At 36.6% G+C, this 19,691-nt stretch overlaps 2 protein-coding genes across 4 annotated transcripts; both read left to right on the top strand.

Moving 5' to 3' along the window:
• The first annotated feature begins 1,547 nt into the window (after positions 1-1,547).
• Positions 1,548-5,189, top strand: LOC147472766 (F-box/LRR-repeat protein At3g58900-like). 3 transcript variants are annotated; one of them, XM_086588293.1, is made up of 4 exons: positions 1,548-1,659; positions 3,337-4,299; positions 4,453-4,608; positions 4,703-5,189. In XM_086588293.1, the coding sequence occupies exons 2-4, from the start codon at positions 3,361-3,363 to the stop codon at positions 4,985-4,987; spliced, it is 1,380 nt and encodes a 459-aa protein (XP_086444419.1). In that variant the 5' UTR covers positions 1,548-1,659; positions 3,337-3,360; the 3' UTR covers positions 4,988-5,189. The 3 variants fall into 3 exon arrangements, with proteins under 3 accessions (XP_086444419.1, XP_086444420.1, XP_086444418.1); XM_086588294.1 differs by lacking the exon at positions 1,548-1,659 and adding an exon at positions 1,688-2,233; XM_086588292.1 differs by lacking the exon at positions 1,548-1,659 and having other exon boundaries at positions 2,269-4,299.
• A 2,544-nt stretch (positions 5,190-7,733) lies between these two features.
• LOC147472765 (uncharacterized) lies at positions 7,734-9,744 on the top strand. The gene is made up of 2 exons (XM_086588287.1): positions 7,734-8,212; positions 8,298-9,744. The coding sequence occupies exons 1-2, from the start codon at positions 7,734-7,736 to the stop codon at positions 9,742-9,744; spliced, it is 1,926 nt and encodes a 641-aa protein (XP_086444413.1).
• Positions 9,745-19,691: the final 9,947 nt, after the last annotated feature.

The following is a 19,691-nucleotide window of genomic DNA, read 5'->3' as shown; positions in this document are numbered from 1 at the left end:
CGTCTCATATTTTTTCTGGTGACTTGGCTAACTAGTTCCAACTGACGATTGAAGGGATCAAAACGATTTGATATCTGTCAGTAGGGAAACAATTCCATTATTTAGTTTGACATAGAGAATATTCTGACTTGAAACCGTCTTCAGACTTTTTTCCATTTTTGTCATGCATGAATAAGTCTGAATAGAGAATAGAAAAATATTAGCTGTTACACCTTGTTTTTGTTGTTATATTTATCTCCACTTGCAGTTCATGAAATCGTTAAACCTCTCATTTATGTATTCTGCTTGGTTGCAAACAGATACATTTAAGGGGCTAACTTCAGATTCATAGACAAATGTTATGTAACTTATCTAATGGACAAGGTCTGAGCGAGAGAAAGGATAGAAGTAGAAACCTTCTTGACACTGTTAGTCTTTAGTTCTTTTCCTTCCTTCATGCAAATGATGATCTAGGTACTAAGGTTTTATGAATTAGTTGGAAACAACTGTAGAACTCAATTTGCAACTTGAATTTGACGAGGGAATGCTTGATAAATGTTGTTGGGTAAAACCTTTGGGTGATGACACCAGAGGTCTGGGGTTCGAAAACCGCAGCACCAATGAGTTACTGATCTCATTTAAAATCAGGCTTGCCAATAAAAATAAATAAATAAATAAATAAATAAATAAAAATATATATATATATATATATACCGGACAAGATGATGGTACTGTTTTGTCCAGGTGAAAGTAGATATAGAAAGTTCCGTATCATCATGGTCTTCATGAACTTATGCTGCACTATTGGAAAAAAAATTCAAGAGCTTAATCTGAATTTTCTAAGAACTCCTATATATTACTGTGTTAAAACTACAGTTAAAGTGCTCGGAGTCTTATTACCTTAATGTTTTCCATATGGAAAGTCTTCAATCTCCTAATTTTTAGTATCAATTACTTTTCATATCTAGTTACGCAGTTAATGTATATATTTACTACTAATAATATACTTTTAGATTGAGATATATTAAGGAACATATCATATCCATCTTATACCCGGGTTTCATTTGGAACGAGCTATCTATATAAATACATGATCACTTGTTGATGCAGGTCTGGAGGTTTATCTGAAAGACTCACCCAGAGGAATTGGTTAGAAAGCTTTTTCTCTTAAGTAGGTAAGTGGCTGATTTTACGATTTTCACACATGTGAGTCTCTGTTTCTGTATATTCTTTTTATGAAGGCAAAATTGAGCTCAGCAAATGATAAGAAAATCACTTGTGCAGTTAAAACCGTTATTAGTATTTTAGGTGATCACAGTTTCATGACGGCATCGATGACTAGGTTTTGTATGTATTCTGAATCGTAAGTGATTGCAGTTATCTTATGCCTAATTTGATAACATACAACTTTTCCATGACTGGGTTTCCTTTTCTAGTATTGGTTATATTTACTTTGTACGTGTGAAAATTCTGAAAAGAAGATTCCTTCTCACCCCCCACAAGTCCTTGACCGTCATCGCGGTTAGAATATGCTTTATTTATATAGAAGCATGCATCTCTTTCCAGCCTATTGACAAGTTTTATTTCTAGGAACCTTTTTCCTCCCTCTCAGTTTAGAGATATTAAGAAGTGTGTGAAAGAATTAGGAAGACCTTCCTGTGTCTTGGCTATCCGTCAGACGTAAGTACTCACTGTCGAGGAACCAAAACTCTTTATTTCTCTGTTTCTTTTTGTTTTATGTAAGTTTAACTGGTGGGTTTGAACAGTTATTGCTTACCACATAAAGTTGGATATTCTGCTACTTTTGAAATTTCGGTATTTGGTATTTTTAATTATATTTATAATGGTTTGTCTTTAATAGTTCATATTAGCTTCCATGCGTGCTTATAATTCAGTTTTTGGAAGGATAGTTAGGTGGATGAGAAAAACATAGACCTGGTTTTCCATAGGTTTTGTGCCGTATCTGGATACATCATGAGGAGGGATGATGGTACTCTTGATTTGTTTTGGGGTTCTATCGATCTCTTTCTGATGGGAAGCTTTTACATTTTTCTGGCCTCACTGATTGGTTAGATACTATTCCCCTTTGCAAGACAGGGAGAGACAGGCAATTCTTGTCCATCAGCAAGGACGGAAAGTGTCTTCTCTTTCCTCTTGGGCCCCTATCATAATCGTGATTGTCCTGTAAGTAATTTAATTGGTGGATTTGGGGATCTGAATCTTCCAAGATTGCTATCTTCCTGTGTTGTCCACGGTACTGCTTCTTGACCTTTTGTTCTTTGATTGGTCTTTTGGAGTGAACTTTGTCCTCTTTGTTCTTTTCGGTTTATTTTACAAATGTCACCTCTTTAGTTATTCTTTTCTTTCAACTTTTACTGACCAAGAAAGGACTTTTAATAATCAAGATAGAAACTACCATAAACACCTTGGTTACGTTTTTTTTTCCTTAGAATTCATGAAACTTTAACTTGGACCAGTTTGTTGGACTATTAGCAGTACGTATGTTGATGATTGTGTGTAATACTAGTGATCTGCATTTAGTATACCTGAATTAGATAACTTAAAAGAATGAATTGTTCCTATTAGAATAATACACTTCCAGAAACCGTTTCTGTAGAGATGAAAATTACATTGGCATGTGTGATGTTCCACATAGGGCTATACAACTCCTCTCACACTCTCTTGGTTTGCTTACCAAAAGTAACCAGTGATGTAAAACGTTTGACAGAAGCAAACAACGATAATGAACACTGGTGAGAGTTAATAAAACGTTATCAAATTCCTGGTTTATTAATCACTAGAAAAGGGAAAACAACTCTAACTTTAAGATTATCCTCTGAATAACAATTAAATAATAGTGACCACAAACCAAATGGAAAAGGAAGCCAACTTGCCTTGAAATTGAAAAGATGATCCTAATTCTAATTCGAGTCCGAGTAGGCACCCAAGTCCTATTCCTCTTTATTTTGGAAAACCAAAAACAGAAATCACTGACATTTCAATTTAAAGTGAACGAATTAGTTGATAAAGCCTTTAAATTGTTGTGGCATGACCTCATCTTCGATATGTTCATGCATCAATCTGTGGTTATAGCATTTCTAGTATTCAAGTTAATTAGAAAAGTCATTTTGGAATGTGGTATGAAACTCATACTCACGTCTACGGGATACTTGCAAGTGAAACCAATTTTCTACTATGCATGAAGAAATCTGTTGTGAGGAGTACAACTCTGAACAGTTAATCCTATATTTATCTTCATTATTACGTCGATGTCTGTTGACATTCATGCAATTTGTTTTACTGCACTTTTTAAGCTAGCCTTGTGATTTATGTAGTCTAGATTTTGGCTGCAAACAGATACCTTAGGGAAACATCAGTCACATGGATGCCAAAACTGACGAACTTGCTTCCGAACTGAAGGAATTATCAGAAGAGCAGAGTGTGAATGAGGGAAAGGACAGATTCAGCAATCTGCCTAACACTCTTATGCAGTATATCTTATCGCTTATTCCTACAAAAGATGCTGTAGCTACTAGTATCTTATCTACTAGATGGAAGTACTTGTGGACCTCACTCCCCAACCTGATATTTGATGACGGCATAGCTGATGAAGATCCCGTGGAGAAGAAGAAGTTCGTGGATTTCGTTGACCGGGTACTTAATCTCCATGATGAATCAAATATTAAAACGTTGAGCATCACATGTAAAGACCCGGATGAATCTCGTATTCAAGCATGGCTCTCTGCTGCACTACAGCATAAAGTTCAAGAGCTCAATCTAGATGTGAATGTTAAAGATTGCTTGTCATTTGTACTCTTGCCGGAGCTCGTGTGCACATCTGATTCCATATCAATATTGAAACTACAATCAAATCTTGGTATTGTTATTGCGACTCCCTTTTCTTTGCCGAATCTCAAGATTTTGCATCTTCATTCGGTTTTGTACTCATCTACCCTCCCGAAGAAGGCGAAGAAGCCACTCTTGTTTAGCTGTCCAGTGCTTTCGGAGTTGATTCTGGATAATTGTGAAATGCCGGATTTTGAGTCTATAATCATTACTCTCCCCTCGCTCAAAAGCTTCATACTATTAGATACTTATCGAGATAGTGAGATGAAGATTTATGCAGAAAATCTCATACACTTTGTGTATAGGGGTGGCCTGTCGAATGAGCTATCTCTGTGCAATACACCATCGCTTGTTGATGCCTATGTTGAGGTTAATACTGAATTTGTGCCCAAAGATTTCGGTCTCTATGCAAGTAAGCTTTTTAGGCAGCTTTCTAAGGTGAAATTTTTAGCTGTGACTAATGTGACCATCTCGGTACGTGTACATCTCTTTTTCTTTATCTTCCTTATTAACCAATTACTTTATGGAAAAATTCAAATTATGTCCATAAGAATGGTGGTTTGATATTTTTCCCTGTAAGATTTATTTTCTATCCTTATATTGATGTGTTGCCATTGTTTTCTGAAGACTCTTTCCCGCCTCGAGAACTTCCATGCCACTCTGCCATTCTTTCAGAATTTGATACATTTTGAACTTAGTACAGAGGTTTCTTTGGAAGATACTGGACTCTTTATGGCTTTGATGAAAAACTCGCCAAATGTAGAACATCTTCTCTTTGAAAAGGTATGTTTATAAGGCCCTTGCAGACTGACATTACATGAAAAACCACATTTATTTTTAAAACAGTACTAATGTCATTTTCTCGATTCTTTTATAGGATATATTTCCAAAAATCCACATCGACAGAGACAGGCACATGCTGCAATCGGTACCTTCGAGCTTCCCATTACGCGTCAAATCAATTACATTTGAACAATTTGGTGCCAACAAGATTGAGTTGTTTCTTGTAAAATGGTTGCTGGAGAATGCTATGGCATTGGAGAGGATGACTATTCATTCATCAGAAATATTTGCAGAAGCCCGAGAAGAGCAAGTGCTGCTTCAGAATTATCTATCCATGGCTCATAAAGGCTCAAAATGTTGCGTAATTTACTTATTTTAGAGTTCCTGGGGCACGACGTAGCCTACTGAAAAATAAAGATACTTCTCTCAATCTTTCTTAATTCAGTCGTTTAAGTAATAAGGTGGATACTTTAGAGACCATGCTATGTTTTTCTATTGAAGTTTCGATTTGGATCTGGGATTGAGATTGATTAAGGCTTATTATATTCTTAAAATAAGATCATCCTACCATATTTTGCTTACAGGTTTGTGTACTTGAATGGCGAGAAGATGTTTCTTTAAATTACTATTTGCTTTAAATAACATTTTTGTAGTGAGAATATTTCATAGAAGTGTTTTCCCATTCATCAAATACCCTGAACGTCAGTCTTAGGAATTTATATTTCATATGTTCAGAGGGTCATAGTCTTATGGACCTGAACGTCGTGTAGATATCATTTTAGTCTCTTATATGAGCCTGAATCATGTACTGTTCATTGATACTTAGGGTAAGAATTATTCTTGTTGCAGTGTTTACAACCAGAGGGGCATCAGGTGTTTCTGATCATTTGATTAGCTGGTCAGGCCTCAAGTCTTGATTCTTGAGAACTTTTCTGTGACTAATCTAGTTCGTTAGACTCTATTTGTTGCGTAATCCTTGAAGTGTTTGTTTTAAAAATTTGTAAACGGGGAATATCAAAACTGTTAATATCTCTGCTCCGGGACTTGAGAGATGTGTTATTGATGATTAAAATTACCATGCTGGTTGTGAAGTTTACGCTGAGAGTCTGACATCCTTAGACTTGTGAAGCAAAATGGGTAATGAATTATCTCTATAGACATGTCCTCCGTACAGGCTCTGTCGACCTTTTCCGTTCCACTAAAATCGAACACTGCATAAGTAATGTAAGGGATCTAGCATTATCTGATTCTACTGCTGCGCTGAGTTTCTTTCATTTCTTATTCTTTTTATTCACTCTTTGATTTTTCTTGGATTTCTGTTGTGAACTTGTGATCTGTAAGTGTAATAATGTATGTTTTTTCTGATATACTTTTATAAAAACTTATGGCAATTGCATAGCTGATTCTGTAGCTCTGAGGCAATTTGATTAGGCGTTTCAAGGTTATCTCCCGTCTAGATCTCTTAGATCACCTGCATTCATTTTTCAACCTGATTCGTTTGAAAGTGGTATTGCTTTGCTACTTTTGGTGTTTGGTCACTACATATCCATTATTTACAAATAGTCAGTAAAATCAGAAAAAAAAAGTAGTGCTTAAACACGAATTCAGTAGTGCGGTAGTGCCCAAACTCCATACGTAAATATTGCGAACAAAGAGCTATAAAATGTTGACTGAAATCAAAATTCCTTTTACAAAAAATAGTGACGAGCATCAATAAAGTTTATCAAACTAATCAAAGTATTATTATTCTGCACTGAGCTTTTGACTTGTAAGTGCCAATTTTCAACTTAAACCTGTTTTTCTCCACTATGAAGCACCAATGCAGCAATACATGGATTTAATGGCGACCTGGTGCACTGGAAAGCTAGGTCTATGTGGAACAAGTACAAAAACAAAGTGGGTTGGCTGCTTATTTCTTCAATTCGGAGAGAATGCAATTTCGTTGCCATTACTTTTGAAATCATCTTGCAATAACTGAAGTGTTTGACGTGCAAAGGACCAGACTTGGTTAGTCAACCATAACCCACAAAACATTCTAATGGAAAAAGCACAGTCTAGCTATATTTCTTCCACCCAAACTGACCTACAAGTCTTCCGATCAGCACAATCAGCGCTATTCCAGCACCTTATATAAAGCATAAACTTCACGTCTATTACGTAGCAAGACAGTGAAACTCACAACCCTATCACAAGTTCATTGCTTCGTATAACTTGAAATTGCTGGTCTCTTTTCTGGTCTTAGTAGTGTTACTGTTGTTTTCTTCTTTCCATGTTAACTCTTCTTCACATAGTCCTAGTGAAGAAGCCCATGCACTTCTCAGATGGAAAGATAGCATTCATTTTGAAGCCATTTCTGCACTATCTTCATCGCTACTCCCTGCTAGTCATGGTCATGCAAATTCTCCTTATCATTGCCGCAACTGGTCTGGCATTTTTTGTAATAAGGCTAGAAAGGTTGTGGACATTTACCTATCGAACACAAGTTTGGTAGGTACGCTTCAAAGCTTCCCCTTCTCAAACCTTCCAAATCTTAAAGGTTTGAATTGCTAACCTTTCCGGACTCAATTACATCAGGTTTCGCGCCAATAATTTCTCTGGAGAAATACCATCGGTCTGCAAATCATTTCTCTCGGGCAAAACCATCTTTCTGGCTTCATTCCTTCTAGTTTGAGTGATTTGAGAAACCTTAAAGTTCTAGCCCTCTTTTCAAATCAATTTTCAGGTTCAATTCCACTAGAAATAGGAAACTTGAGGTCTCTTGTGATCCTAGTTCTTTCTGAAAACAATCTCACCTTCTATAGGTAATTTGACCAATCTAAACATATTGTACCTCTTTAGCAATGAATTTTCTGGATCCATTCCTTCAGAAATTGGATACCTTAAATCTCTTGTGGAACTAGATCTTAGTGACGACAATCTCAACGGTTCAATACCTTCTTCATTTCATTCTGTAGTTTAGAAAACTTAACCCTATTGCATCTCTTGAGGAATGAACTTTCTGGCTCAATCTCAATGGATCTTAGTCAGAACAATCTCAATGGATCGATAACACCATATTTAGGTAACTTGTCTAATCTAAAACAGAAATCGGGTGTAGCCAAGGCTCGATCAAGCCTTTCCAAGATATGGTCTTGAATCCTCCTATTGTCACTAAAGCAAATGTGGTGGAAAGTGGATATCTGAAGAATATTCTGGATGATTACTGTGCTGCCTCAGGGCAAAAAATAAATTATGAAAAGTCTAGTGTCTTCTTCAGTAGGAATGTCAACTATAGACAAAAGCTGAAACTCAAGAGGTTTTGGAAAATCAGAAACTTCTCTCCAAAAGAGAAATATCTGGGGGTGCCTATTATGCTATCAAGGAAAAAGTCTGAGGACTTTGACTACCTGGTAGACAAGATTCATACTAAGATAAAAGGTTGGAAAGCTAAGGTGTTGTCCCAAGCTGGGAGAACAACTCTTATCCAAGCAGTGGCTCAGACCATACCTCTATATGCTATGTCAACTTATCTGCTCCCTGTGGCAACTTGCAATAAGATTGACAGAGCATGTAGAGATTTCTGGTGGTCTGGGAAAGAACAAACTAAAAGTGTCCATACCAAAGGGTGGGACTCTCTCTGCCAACCAAAAAAAGTTGGAGGTTTGGGATTAAGGAAGGCTAGGGATATGAATATGGCTATCCTTGCAAAGCTGCCATGGAAAGTCAAGCATCGATGTTTCTTCCTTATGGACAAGAACCTTGTTCAGCATATATGGAAAGAAATGGATCGGAGATGTAGCCAAACCCCCTGACAAAGCCTCCTACTTTTGGAAAGGCATACACAAAGCATTTAATGCCATTAGTGGGGGCTTAATATGGGGGATTGGGAATGGGGAAACAATTTCTCTGATCAAAGACCCATGGCTAAAATATAAGAATCAACCAGTTACCCTGAAAGAACTGGGGGTGGAAACCCCTAGTCTACAGAACAAGGTTGTCTCGGAGCTGTTCTTGAATGATAAAAGTGGGTGGGATGAAACTAAGATAAGGAATCATTTTGATCCTTACCTGAGCAACCACATTCTAAATATCAAAGTTAGACCTGAGCAAACCTTGGCTGACAAGATGAAGTGGAATGGGGACAAGTATGGGCAACTAACTGCTAAATCAGCATATAGGTTCCTTAAACCTGAGGATGAGGTGGGTCAAAGTTCAAGCTGCAACCCCCACTCCCTCACCCAGGTGTGGAAATCCCCATTACCAGCTTTTATTCAGATGTTCATATGGAAGCTATACATGCATATGCTTCCAATGGGAGACATACTGGCAGAAAGAAAGATAAAAGGGGAATTATCATGCCCGTTTTGCTTAAGGGAGTTGGAAACAGCTGAACATCTGCTCTTCACTTGTGAATGGACAAGAACTGTATGGTATGGTTCTATACTAGGGCTGAGGACACCACAGCATCTCCCTATAAGACAGAGATTGGATAGGCTGATCTTGTGGAGTAGTAGATGGGGCGATGACCAAGCTACCGGTGGGATACACATGGCCTTTATCCTATATCACATATGGACCTCCAGAAATGAGCTCAAATTTGAGAACAGAAAGGCCAACAGAGAAAGAATTCTCAGGGAAAGCAGCAGCCAGGCAGACAAGTGCTACAAGGCCTTCAGAGAAGAACATCTCAACCCTACTCCTAACTCAACCATTCTTAAACATAGTTTTGAGGAACTTTTTCCCATTATTCCAAATGATAGCATTATAATAAGCTTTGATGCTTCTTTTCACAGGGAATTGGGATGGGCGGGGAGGGCAGGAGCTGGGGCAGTAGCAGCGGACAGTGATGGATGCATCATTGGGGCAGCTGTAAGAAGATTTAGAACCATAGGAGCAGCTGATGCTGAGCTGGAAGCAGCTGAAGTTGCGGTTTTGCTGGCAAGAAAGCTTGGGAAGCCACATTTTGTGTGTATAGGCGATAACAAGGAGGTGATCAGGGCACTACAAGGACACCTATGTCGATGGGAATGGGAAGCCATGACAAACTATATTATCTCTCTAGTACCTGTTAGTAACTCTGTAGAGTTTAAATGGATTAGTAGGGATTTCAATGGGGATCTGAGACTCCTAGTTTGCTTGGGCCTATCGCCAGCCTAGGTAACTCGATCTTCCGAATTGTATGGTTGCTACAAACTGTGTTCCTGTATGGCTGTGAGGGGGGTTGCTTAAGTTTGATATATATAAATAGTATGAATTGCATCAAAAAAAAAAAAAAAAAAACAGAAATCGGAAACTTGAAATCTCTTGTGGATCTAGAGCTTAGTCAAAACAATCTTAGTAGATTGATTCCACCGTCTTTAGGTAACTTGACTAATCTAAAATTGTTGTATGTACCTCTTTGACAATCAACTTTATGGACACATTTCCTTTAGAAATTGGAAACGTGAAATATATAGTATAGATCTTAGTAAAAATCTTCTCAGCGTTTCAATCCCTAGCCTTTTTAGGTAACTTGACTAATCTAAACTTCTTGAAATTCCAAAACAATCAATTTTCTGGATCGATTCCTTTGGATATTGGAAACTTGAAATATCTTGTAGAGATAGATCTTAGTACAAATCATCCAGCGGTTCAATCCTTTCTTCATTCATTCGGTAATTTACAAAATTTAACCCTTCGGGATCTTTGTTTGTTTAAATTTTACTAATGGAAAGGAAAAGGAAATAAAAAAAGTGGTCCACGATGGAAAGGAATGGAATGGAAAGAGTTTCAAATATGTGTCGTTCCGTAAACTGTGGAAAAGAAAGTAAAAGGAATAATCCTGTTTGTTATGCAAAAGCTGTGGAAAGGAAAATAAAGCTGAAAACATGAATAATTCATTCATATTACTTGTCATTTTTCTCCAAAACTCATTGCTCTTGGGGAAAAATAAAATAAAAAAACAAATGGCATGACTTTTTTCATTTTGCGGATATATACATGACACTTGTAAATTAAAATGAATTTAACATATAAAACCAAAAAAAAAAAAAAAAGACAAAAACTACCATGTTTTAGGAGTATAAACACTTGTATGACACCTGCAAAGTCATATATAATATTGTCTGGCAATACTAATAGAGAACTCTCTCAAACACATAAACCATTGTTGCATTTACTAAAGCAATAATAAAAAACTTCAGTAATCTTGAAAACATCCAAAACAGTTAATGGATCTGAAATACAACAAAAGACTTTAACACTCCATCATAAAAAGAAAAAGAACACATTAAAGCATATCCAAAGTGTATCTAAAACACCCACAAAAGACTTGAGAACCCATCCACTCAATTATTACCAAGCTTCTTCAATAACCAACTAGCACGCTTGTTGGTACTCATCTTGAGAAAAAACATTTTCGTGTTTTTTCAGCACCATCTTGTGAAAACAACTCCATAGCTGCAATCTTTTGTTCCTCATCCAACACGTTAATTTCATCAATGGCTAAACAAATTTGGTCCCAAGTGAGGGATAGAGCATTGTTCTTACTAGCCTCAACTGCAATCCTCTCACGCTCAATTTCAGTCCTTTCACGCTCAATTTCACTCCTCACACGCAAAGAATCTGTCACATTCTGCATAACAAGCCTCATGCCTTCCATAACATCATTGCCTCCACCTTCCATGCTCTTGCGCTTCTTCTGAGGCAATTTGTTTGGACATGCAGACTGACTTGATGGTTGGAAAGTAGCAGTGTGGGAGCCTCCACCCTCGTTATTAGTTGGTGGGAAGCTATCTATATGGATACGCATGCCTTCCCTAAGCAAAGTATCTGAATACTGAACCTGCGATGACATGTCCATCTCACTTGCCATTGTAGCATCCTCATCCGCCGTAAGACCAGTTTTCTGTATGTTACCACAATCAATATTGTCTCCAAGCACTTCAACCCACTCCAGCAGCCTAGGTATTTGCTTTCCTTTATAGGTCTTCCTTTTTGGGTTTTCTTGCGACATAAAAAAAATATTTGTTGGATTTCAATAAAAAAAATATTGAACCAATCGGTTCAATATATATATAATCAAGAATCAAATCATAATTAACCACACTCTACTGAAACAATTCTAGATTTCTCTATATAAGTTGAATTGACACAAATCCAAATGGGTCAGAAACTACACTCCAACCTCTACAACATTTGTTCAGACCCGAAAAACCGATTCCAACTCAGAAATTCACTTAGCCTAACAGCAAATAAAAAGTCGTAAGGAAACATCTTGGTTGACCTATCTGCACTAAAACTGTCATAACTTTATTTGTATAACTTGGATTAGTACAAGGTAAATTGGGTATGAAACTACACTAAATTATCTACAACTAACTTTCAGGCCATGAAAGCAGGTTCCCCACAGAAAATGCACAAAACGCACCAAACACAGAACTTTGTCAGAAAAATCCTGGTTGACCTATCTGCACTAAAACTGTCGTAATTTTATTTGTATAACTTGGATTGGTACAAGGTAAATTGGGTATGAAACTACACTAAATTATCTACAAATAACGTTCAGGCCATGAAAGTAGGTTCCCAACAGAAAATGCACAGAACGCCACCAAACACAGAACTTCGTCAGACAAATCCAGGCTGACCATTATGTACAAAAACAGTCATAACTTATTGTGCAGATATCGAAACAAGATAAATCCAACTGTATTGGAAAGTAGACTCTCAGATCTAAAAATCTTATTCAAGCCCCAAGACCAAATTCTCAAACACGATTTTTCAAGAATCTTCTGAACCGACACCAGAAACTAAACCAACAAAAACTGCTTACACACTATATTATTTGTCACAAAATTAAAGGAACATAAAATCTTAGCTCAGGCACTAACAACACAAGCTGGATTGCACAGGCATAAATAAGAGCTTGTGTTCTAATGCTTCCTTAACCCTTGTAACATTGCATTTGCATCTCACACACTAAAATATAAACCTATAATAACTAAATATTCACTATACTACAATAACTATCATATTATATTATCAAAGAATAACCTCTAATAACTATGTTATCAAAGAATCAAATAATTAAAATACTCACTATACTACAATAACTAACAAAACTTGTTCGTACAAATATTCGTACCTTAATTGCATTTGCCCATACTGAAGCATCACTTTCTATCATCATTGTATCCGGATTCCAACCAAAACCACTATGAGAAAAAGATCTCAAATCTTTGAATGATTTAACCGCAGCCCTCTTTGTCTTGATTCGGTTTTCAACGTGTTCAATATCGATAGCAAAACCCAACTGATCTCTTACTGCCTCAGTGACAGCGAAAAATGTGATTTCTTTTTTCCATCCACCGGTTCCCCTTAAACCCTTTGCAAGATGTTCCAAGAAAACTTCTAACATGACATCATCCATAGATTGAGTCCAAACTAGTCTCCTTTTCTGATCGTGTACTGGTACTTGTGGTGTTTGAGGTGTTGCTTGTGTTGCCATCCCTATTAAAATTATTATATGATTATAACACATCTATTTCCATAATATAAGTTATAAAAAAAAATAGTTCGTAGGAATTGAAAAGATCCATAACATTTAGATTTCGTTGTTTTAATCAACAACATATAATCAAATAATAACATTTGCAATTCACACTTTGCATAAAATGTTAGATGCAAGTACATATTCTTACCACCCAAAAACAAATACAACACATAAATAACTAAAAAACATAAAAGTGGTCCATCACTCTCTTTGTGTTTGAAACATATGACGCTCGTTCCACATACTCTCAGTAAGGTTGGTCCTGAACAACTTCTACTCATTAGTTAGCCTCAGTGCACTATAATCCTGAGCTTGGCTACCCATATCTCTAGGTTCCTCCACCCATCCACCAACATCGCCAGGATCAACCTCTCGTATGAAATTATGTAGTATACAACAAGCTATGATTAAATCAACTTGTGTATCCACACTATAATAAGGAGTTACCCTTAAATAAGCGAACCGCCTTTTCAAAAGTCCAAAAGTACGCTCGACTACATTATGTAGTGAAGAATGCCTAAAGTTAAATAACTCTTTCTCGTTTCGGGCCTCCATTTCTCTAATTTCAGATAAATGATACCTTGTTGCCCGATACGAAACTAAGAAGCCTGGGGCAAGTGGGTAACCGACATCAGCTAAGTAATATTTACCAGGTGGAACAAACAAGCTCTCCCTTGGATGGTTTAGAGCAGCTCTCAATATCAGACTATCATGAGCAGAACCCTCCCATCCGGCCAATACATATGATATTTTCATATCAAATGTACAAGCCATTAGAACATTATGCGCTAAATTCCCCTTCCGATTGCGATACCGTGGTTGGTCTTCTATAGGTACCATTGCCGGTATGAAAGTACCATCAATTGCACCAACACAATCCTATAAAATGAGGAAATAATAATAATAAAAAATTACGACTAACTTTATACCTTTAAGACAAATGCTAGCTAGGTTTAGGTTTAAGAGTAAGTATTTTATAACTTGGTTTATCTTAAAATATCTCATGGCCCAAGGCTTCAGATTACTTCTTGTTGTTGGGGAGTTCGTTTGATGTGCCTGTCTTATGTATTCCCTACCAAGCCTCAATACAGATCATCGCAAAACTCTATGAAAATGTCGGTGGATAGTTTCTTGTGACCTTATCATAGTCCAAGCAGTAGGCCCCACACGTGTATCTTGGCCTAAAATGTAAAGAAACATTGCCACTTGTTCTTTCACAGGAACCCACCTACTAGCAATCAAACCTCTTTCTTGAAGTCGCTCACATAAGTTATTAAAACATGCTCTATTCAACCGGAGCATTTTATGACAATTATTATCATTTTTTGAATACAACCTCTCTAGAGCTAGGTGTCTCTCGTAGTCACGATTTCTATGTGGCGCCCTATCAATAGGCATGTTCTCAAGCACGCATGCCATCATAAAATATACATCAATTACACAAAAGACTGCAGCTATTTCGTAGTCATCCATATTCCGAAGACAGCTGTTATTGATCAATAGAGTTACAATTAATAGATAAGCATATAATACTACCAAGGAGTTGTACCATGATTAATAGAATGAGATAAAAAAAAAAAAACTCATATGATTAAGAATGGGTATTTCAAAATTTCATTAAACAAGAACAATGAAAGAATTCTTACTAAGAGTTAAATTTTGAATATTCAAAACTCCAATGAAATCAATTCTTACTAAACTCAAATGAAATCAATTCATACTAACCAAAAGTTAAAAAGCTAGTAATTTTTTTTTTCTGATTGATCAAACCCACAAAAAGAAATAGCCATGCATTGTACCACTTTGACAAAGGTAATAAAGAGATTATGATGGGAGTTCAAAACCCTTTAAATCATTTGATCAGTCATCTTTAGCATAGGCTGTCTTTAACTAGTTAACGCTTTTTACATATCCCTCTCACTCACATTGCTTGCATTGTGCGTTTGATCTCTTAAATTCTTAATAATTAAGTAGAACTAGAACCCATGAAACAACCCATGTTAACGAAATAGAAAAGCACATATAACTTTTGATTAAGATGTTCATATCTTAACTAACTAAACTGACCTCAAGTACTTGCCTTTTGATCGACATAATATTCTTAGAACAATGTTTCTGAAGTAGGTGGAGCATGCATGTGGATTGAAACATACATATATAAAAGAGCTAGAGATGCGGTCGAGAAGAAGCCCATCTTTGTTTAAATGATCATAATTTTTTCTTTTTTTATATATATATATATATATATATATATATATATATATATATATATATATATATATATATATATATATATATATATATATTATTTTTAGTGAAAACGACATAACCTGAAGCTTATAAGCTATTCTTCATGCACCTAATGCGGTCTTGATGCAACAAAATAATAAGGCGTTGGGAATGTCTTAACTCTTAAATTATTTTATGTTGTGCTTTGAAATCACAAGATTCACAAGGGAGAAAGTAAGACTGTACCAAATTCTATGAAATAAATATTCTTTCCAATTAGGATCGAAATATATATGGAGTTGTTTTTGCAATTTTACGTAACTGCTTAACTATTGGATCTAACAATTGATAAAAGAAATAGCCATGTATTGTCCCACTTTGTCAAATCATAATTTGTTCAAGAACAAGCTTTAAACAAGAACATTCGGTTGTAGTATGTATAAAGATCGACATATTAGCAAAAAAAAGACATTTCAAATATCTAAAAAATATTTATGTTTATTCCATAAGAGAATGAGAGGGAAAGAAGATAGTACCGAGGTAGAGTTTGAGAGTCAAGATTGAAGAGTGGAGATAGTTGTCAAAGATGAAGAAGGGGTGTGGTGGCTGTTGGAATGGTTCAATCTCTTTTTTTTTTTTTTTTTCCTTTCCTTTCCGTGAATTTTTTTGGGTTATGACACGAACACAAAACCCTTTCCATTTCCGTGGTTTTTTTTCCACGCGGAAAACACTTTTTCTTTCCACAGGGCAACCAAACACGTGAAAAACTATGGAAAAGGTGGACCACCACCTCTTTTAATTCCTTTCCTTTCCATAGTCTTTCCGTCAAAACAAACACACACTTAATAATTTTTCTAGTTATTTGCCACAACAACTATTGTGATAGTGGACAACTTCAAATTTTCAATGCAAATTCCAACAATCTCACTAGTCCCATCCCCAACTTGAAAAACTATCTAAGATTGTTTCGATTTCGACTCGATGGAAACCAACTCACTAGAGGCATATCAATGATTTTGGGAGTTAGCTAGCTTTTACTTCCTTGACTTTTACTTTTCATTTACTTCCATGTCTTTACTTTTAGTTTTTAGTTTTTAGTTTTAAGAAAAAAAAAAGCTTGTAACTTGTTAATGGAGGACTACACCTTCTAATTCTTGAATAAAAACTTCTGTTTTTCTTAGGTAATTAGTTGGCTTTGTATTCATTTCTTCTTTCTATCTCTTTTTACTTATCTTACTTGTAGTTTTAATCAAATCCTAGGATCATGAGCTAAAACTCTCCCAAGGGGAGGGTTAATGATGCTCATGTGAGGATCAGGCTACAAATTTAGGATTCCAAAATCACTACTTAAAAGATTTAGGTTCTATTTTTCATCCCGTCCCAAAATGACGAGATTGACAAATATCGATCAACTGTTGTAAAAGTAGAACTAGGAGTTGGAATGATATTTCAGAGATGAAATATCATTTCAATTCCACATGCTAGCATGATATGTTTAGAGATAGGTATATTATGTTAGGGATTTGAGATGGTAGTGACCTGTTTCTAAAAGATTTGTGGCTAGGCCTTGCATAAGTAGGATTAATCCTTCCCTATCTTTCTCTCTCTTTCATTTAACTATAAAACAAACTTACAAATTTTAGATAACTTGTGTAAAAAAAAAATCTATCTATCAAATCCTTCTCACTTAGTTCTCCAAGGTGTAGATTTAGGTTGTGATCATTTAGATTCTTGTCTTAGAAGTTGGAATGAAATCCCTACTTTCGAACTAGATTGATGACCTAAAAAGAAAAGCAATTGAGTAAGGAATTATTGAGTTTTAAGACGTAGTAAGTAAATTTCTAAAAACACTGAAAAGTGCTAAGATCAGTTACGATATTTTTCCAACTACAGAACTTGTAGAGAAGTCCCAGTTCTCGTGGAACACTGTAGTCAAATCGAAGACGGAGGTTATTTTCTAGCGTAGATGAGATGCTTTGGAAAAATATTACAGGGTTGAGTACTTCAATTTTGTTAGTTATTTGCGAGAGACTTGGTTTCCTCACAGGGATCGATTCGTATGTTGTTGGACTGACCAACACATTCACTTTGGGAGTACAACGACTAATAGAGTTGAATGGTCTCATGCTCAGGTGAAGCATGTACTAGGAAATGCAAACTGTCATGATTTTTTGAGTATGTTTAGCTTAATCCACCCGATTCTAGAGATCCAGATGTCCGAGATTAGAGCTACCTTCGAGAGAAGTATGATTGTAACTCAGCACCACCACTGGATTCCTTTGTTTCGTGAACTCAGAGGCCTTGTCTCACGCAAGTGTTTGGACTTCTTATTTGAAGAAATAGATACCCGCGTAAAAGCGTGTTAAAGATGGGAGATAAGGTGTTGGTGTTATTTTAACACGAGCCATGGACCGCCATGTGCTCATGAATTAATTGAGTTTGAAGAGCAAGAGCGGTCCATCCCTTTGACTGCTATCGACCCCTTTTGGAAAACATTGTCTGCTTCTCCCAATGTGTCAGTGGGTGTTGGTCCCGATGTTACACCTTCGATAGACTTGTTCATGAATAGGTTTGCAATGGTTTCTGAAGAAGAGCAGAGGGTTATGATTAGGAAGCTTATGGAGATTGTCGTACCAGAAAGTACATGGCTAGTACCGCCTCGTAAGGAAGCAAAAACCAAAGGTCGGCCGAAAGGTAGCTGCAGCAGAAAGCTTCTAACTGGAGATGATAGCTCTTCAAAGCGAGATCCATCTCATTTTGAACATTCTCAATGTGACCATGAAGAGTGGGTCTCGTCACAACCAAACACTACGCCCACCAAAAACACCCACACCACACTAAGAAAGAAATCTTCTCCAAAAATACCAACCCAAAACATCTACACCACACCAGCAAATAAGCCTTCTTCAAAAGCACCAAAAACAACCACACCAAGAAATAAACCTTCTCCAAAAACACCAAAAACAACCACACCAAGAAATAAGCCTTCTCCAAAAACAGTCACACCATGAAATGTGAGAGATGGCTTAGACTTTGGAAAGACGAGGGGTCCTAAGGATTACGGGTTGGATATTCCTGAAGAAATGCATAAATACATTGTTAGAGTCCATGACCCACGTTGGCGATGGCAACCGCGGTTATAGAGCTTTCTGCATTGCATTAGGAAGAAGTCAAGAAGAATGGCCACAGATGAGAAGGAGTTGACGAAGAGCTTATCGACAACCTCCCCTTTATTGTACTTTGTACAATCAAAGTGAGGTTTTTATTCGATGAAGGAAATCCTACATGAAGAAGGTTACGCACCCTTAAATAAGTGGATGAGCATGCCTTTTGCTGGATACTTGTTTGCATCAAGGTTTAATGTTGTCCTTCTGCATTTAGGAGCTCGTCAGTGCTTCCTTCTCATGCCGCTGAGAACCCAAGCAAATCCTGAGAGAGTGACCCAAGTGTTGGGTAGCGCACATGTTGGTGGAAATCATTTTGTCAATGTTGAACTTGTTGAAGATTGTCCGGTTCCTCCAGTAATGCGCCAATGGCTTAGAGCTCGATATGATATTGCTGAAAGTTGGAATTTGGCCTTGACATCAAGGCAATTGCAATTTATGGCATTGAACATTCCCAATTTAATATGGAAAAACGAGCTCGTTGAAGACCCAACAGTACATGTTATCAACTAAGTTGTTTGTATGTTGTCGATATGATATTTTGATGTAATTTGTATTTTGATGTAATTTGGAACAAGTGTAATTTGATTTGATTTTTATGTTATCAATGTTAGGGCTTTTATTTGATTTGATTTGGAAATCGAGTAATCGACTAAGTTGATTCGGACGGTAATCGAGTGATTTGGAAATTGAGCGATCGACTAAGTGATATATTGATGTAATTTGATATTTTGATGTAATTTGGAAAAGTGTAATTTGATTTTATTTTTATGTTATTTGGAAATAATGTTAGGGCTTTTATTTGATTTGATTTGGAAATCGAGTGATCTACTGAGTTGATTCGGATGGCAATCGAGTGATTTGGAAATCGAGCGATCGACTAAGTTGATTCGGACGGCAATCGAGTGATTTGAAAATCGAATGATCGACTAAGGCCTGATTTGCCACATCAAATCCAAACGATATGGCCACACCGTTTGGAATTAGTCCCAAACGGTGTGGCCATGTCGTTTGGGACTAAGTTCATACGGTGTGGCCATATCGTTTGGATTTGAACTTGGATAAAAAATGACTTGTCTGTTTTTTTGCCCCTTGACCGGTGTGGCCACACCGTTTGGACTTAGTCCCAACGATATGGCCAAACCGTTTGGGAATTAGTCCCAAACGGTGTGGCAATGTCG

Source organism: Coptis chinensis, unplaced genomic scaffold (genome assembly GCF_015680905.1).
Source record: "Coptis chinensis isolate HL-2020 unplaced genomic scaffold, ASM1568090v1 utg7589_pilon_pilon, whole genome shotgun sequence".
In the NCBI taxonomy this organism is placed as follows: domain Eukaryota; kingdom Viridiplantae; phylum Streptophyta; class Magnoliopsida; order Ranunculales; family Ranunculaceae; genus Coptis; species Coptis chinensis.
The sequence above is the reverse complement of the archived record's forward strand: the minus strand, read 5'-3'. Positions and strand labels throughout refer to the sequence as shown.

Coding starts and splice junctions, on each gene's coding strand:
- LOC147472766 (XM_086588293.1), top strand. CDS start 3,361: ATGGATGCCAAAACTGACGAACTTGCTTCCGAACTGAAGGAATTATCA. Junction 4,300..4,452: donor TGACTAATGTGACCATCTCG/GTACGTGTACAT, acceptor TGTTTTCTGAAG/ACTCTTTCCCGCCTCGAGAA. Junction 4,609..4,702: donor AACATCTTCTCTTTGAAAAG/GTATGTTTATAA, acceptor ATTCTTTTATAG/GATATATTTCCAAAAATCCA.
- LOC147472765 (XM_086588287.1), top strand. CDS start 7,734: ATGGTCTTGAATCCTCCTATTGTCACTAAAGCAAATGTGGTGGAAAGT. Junction 8,213..8,297: donor AAAAGTGTCCATACCAAAGG/GTGGGACTCTCT, acceptor ATCCTTGCAAAG/CTGCCATGGAAAGTCAAGCA.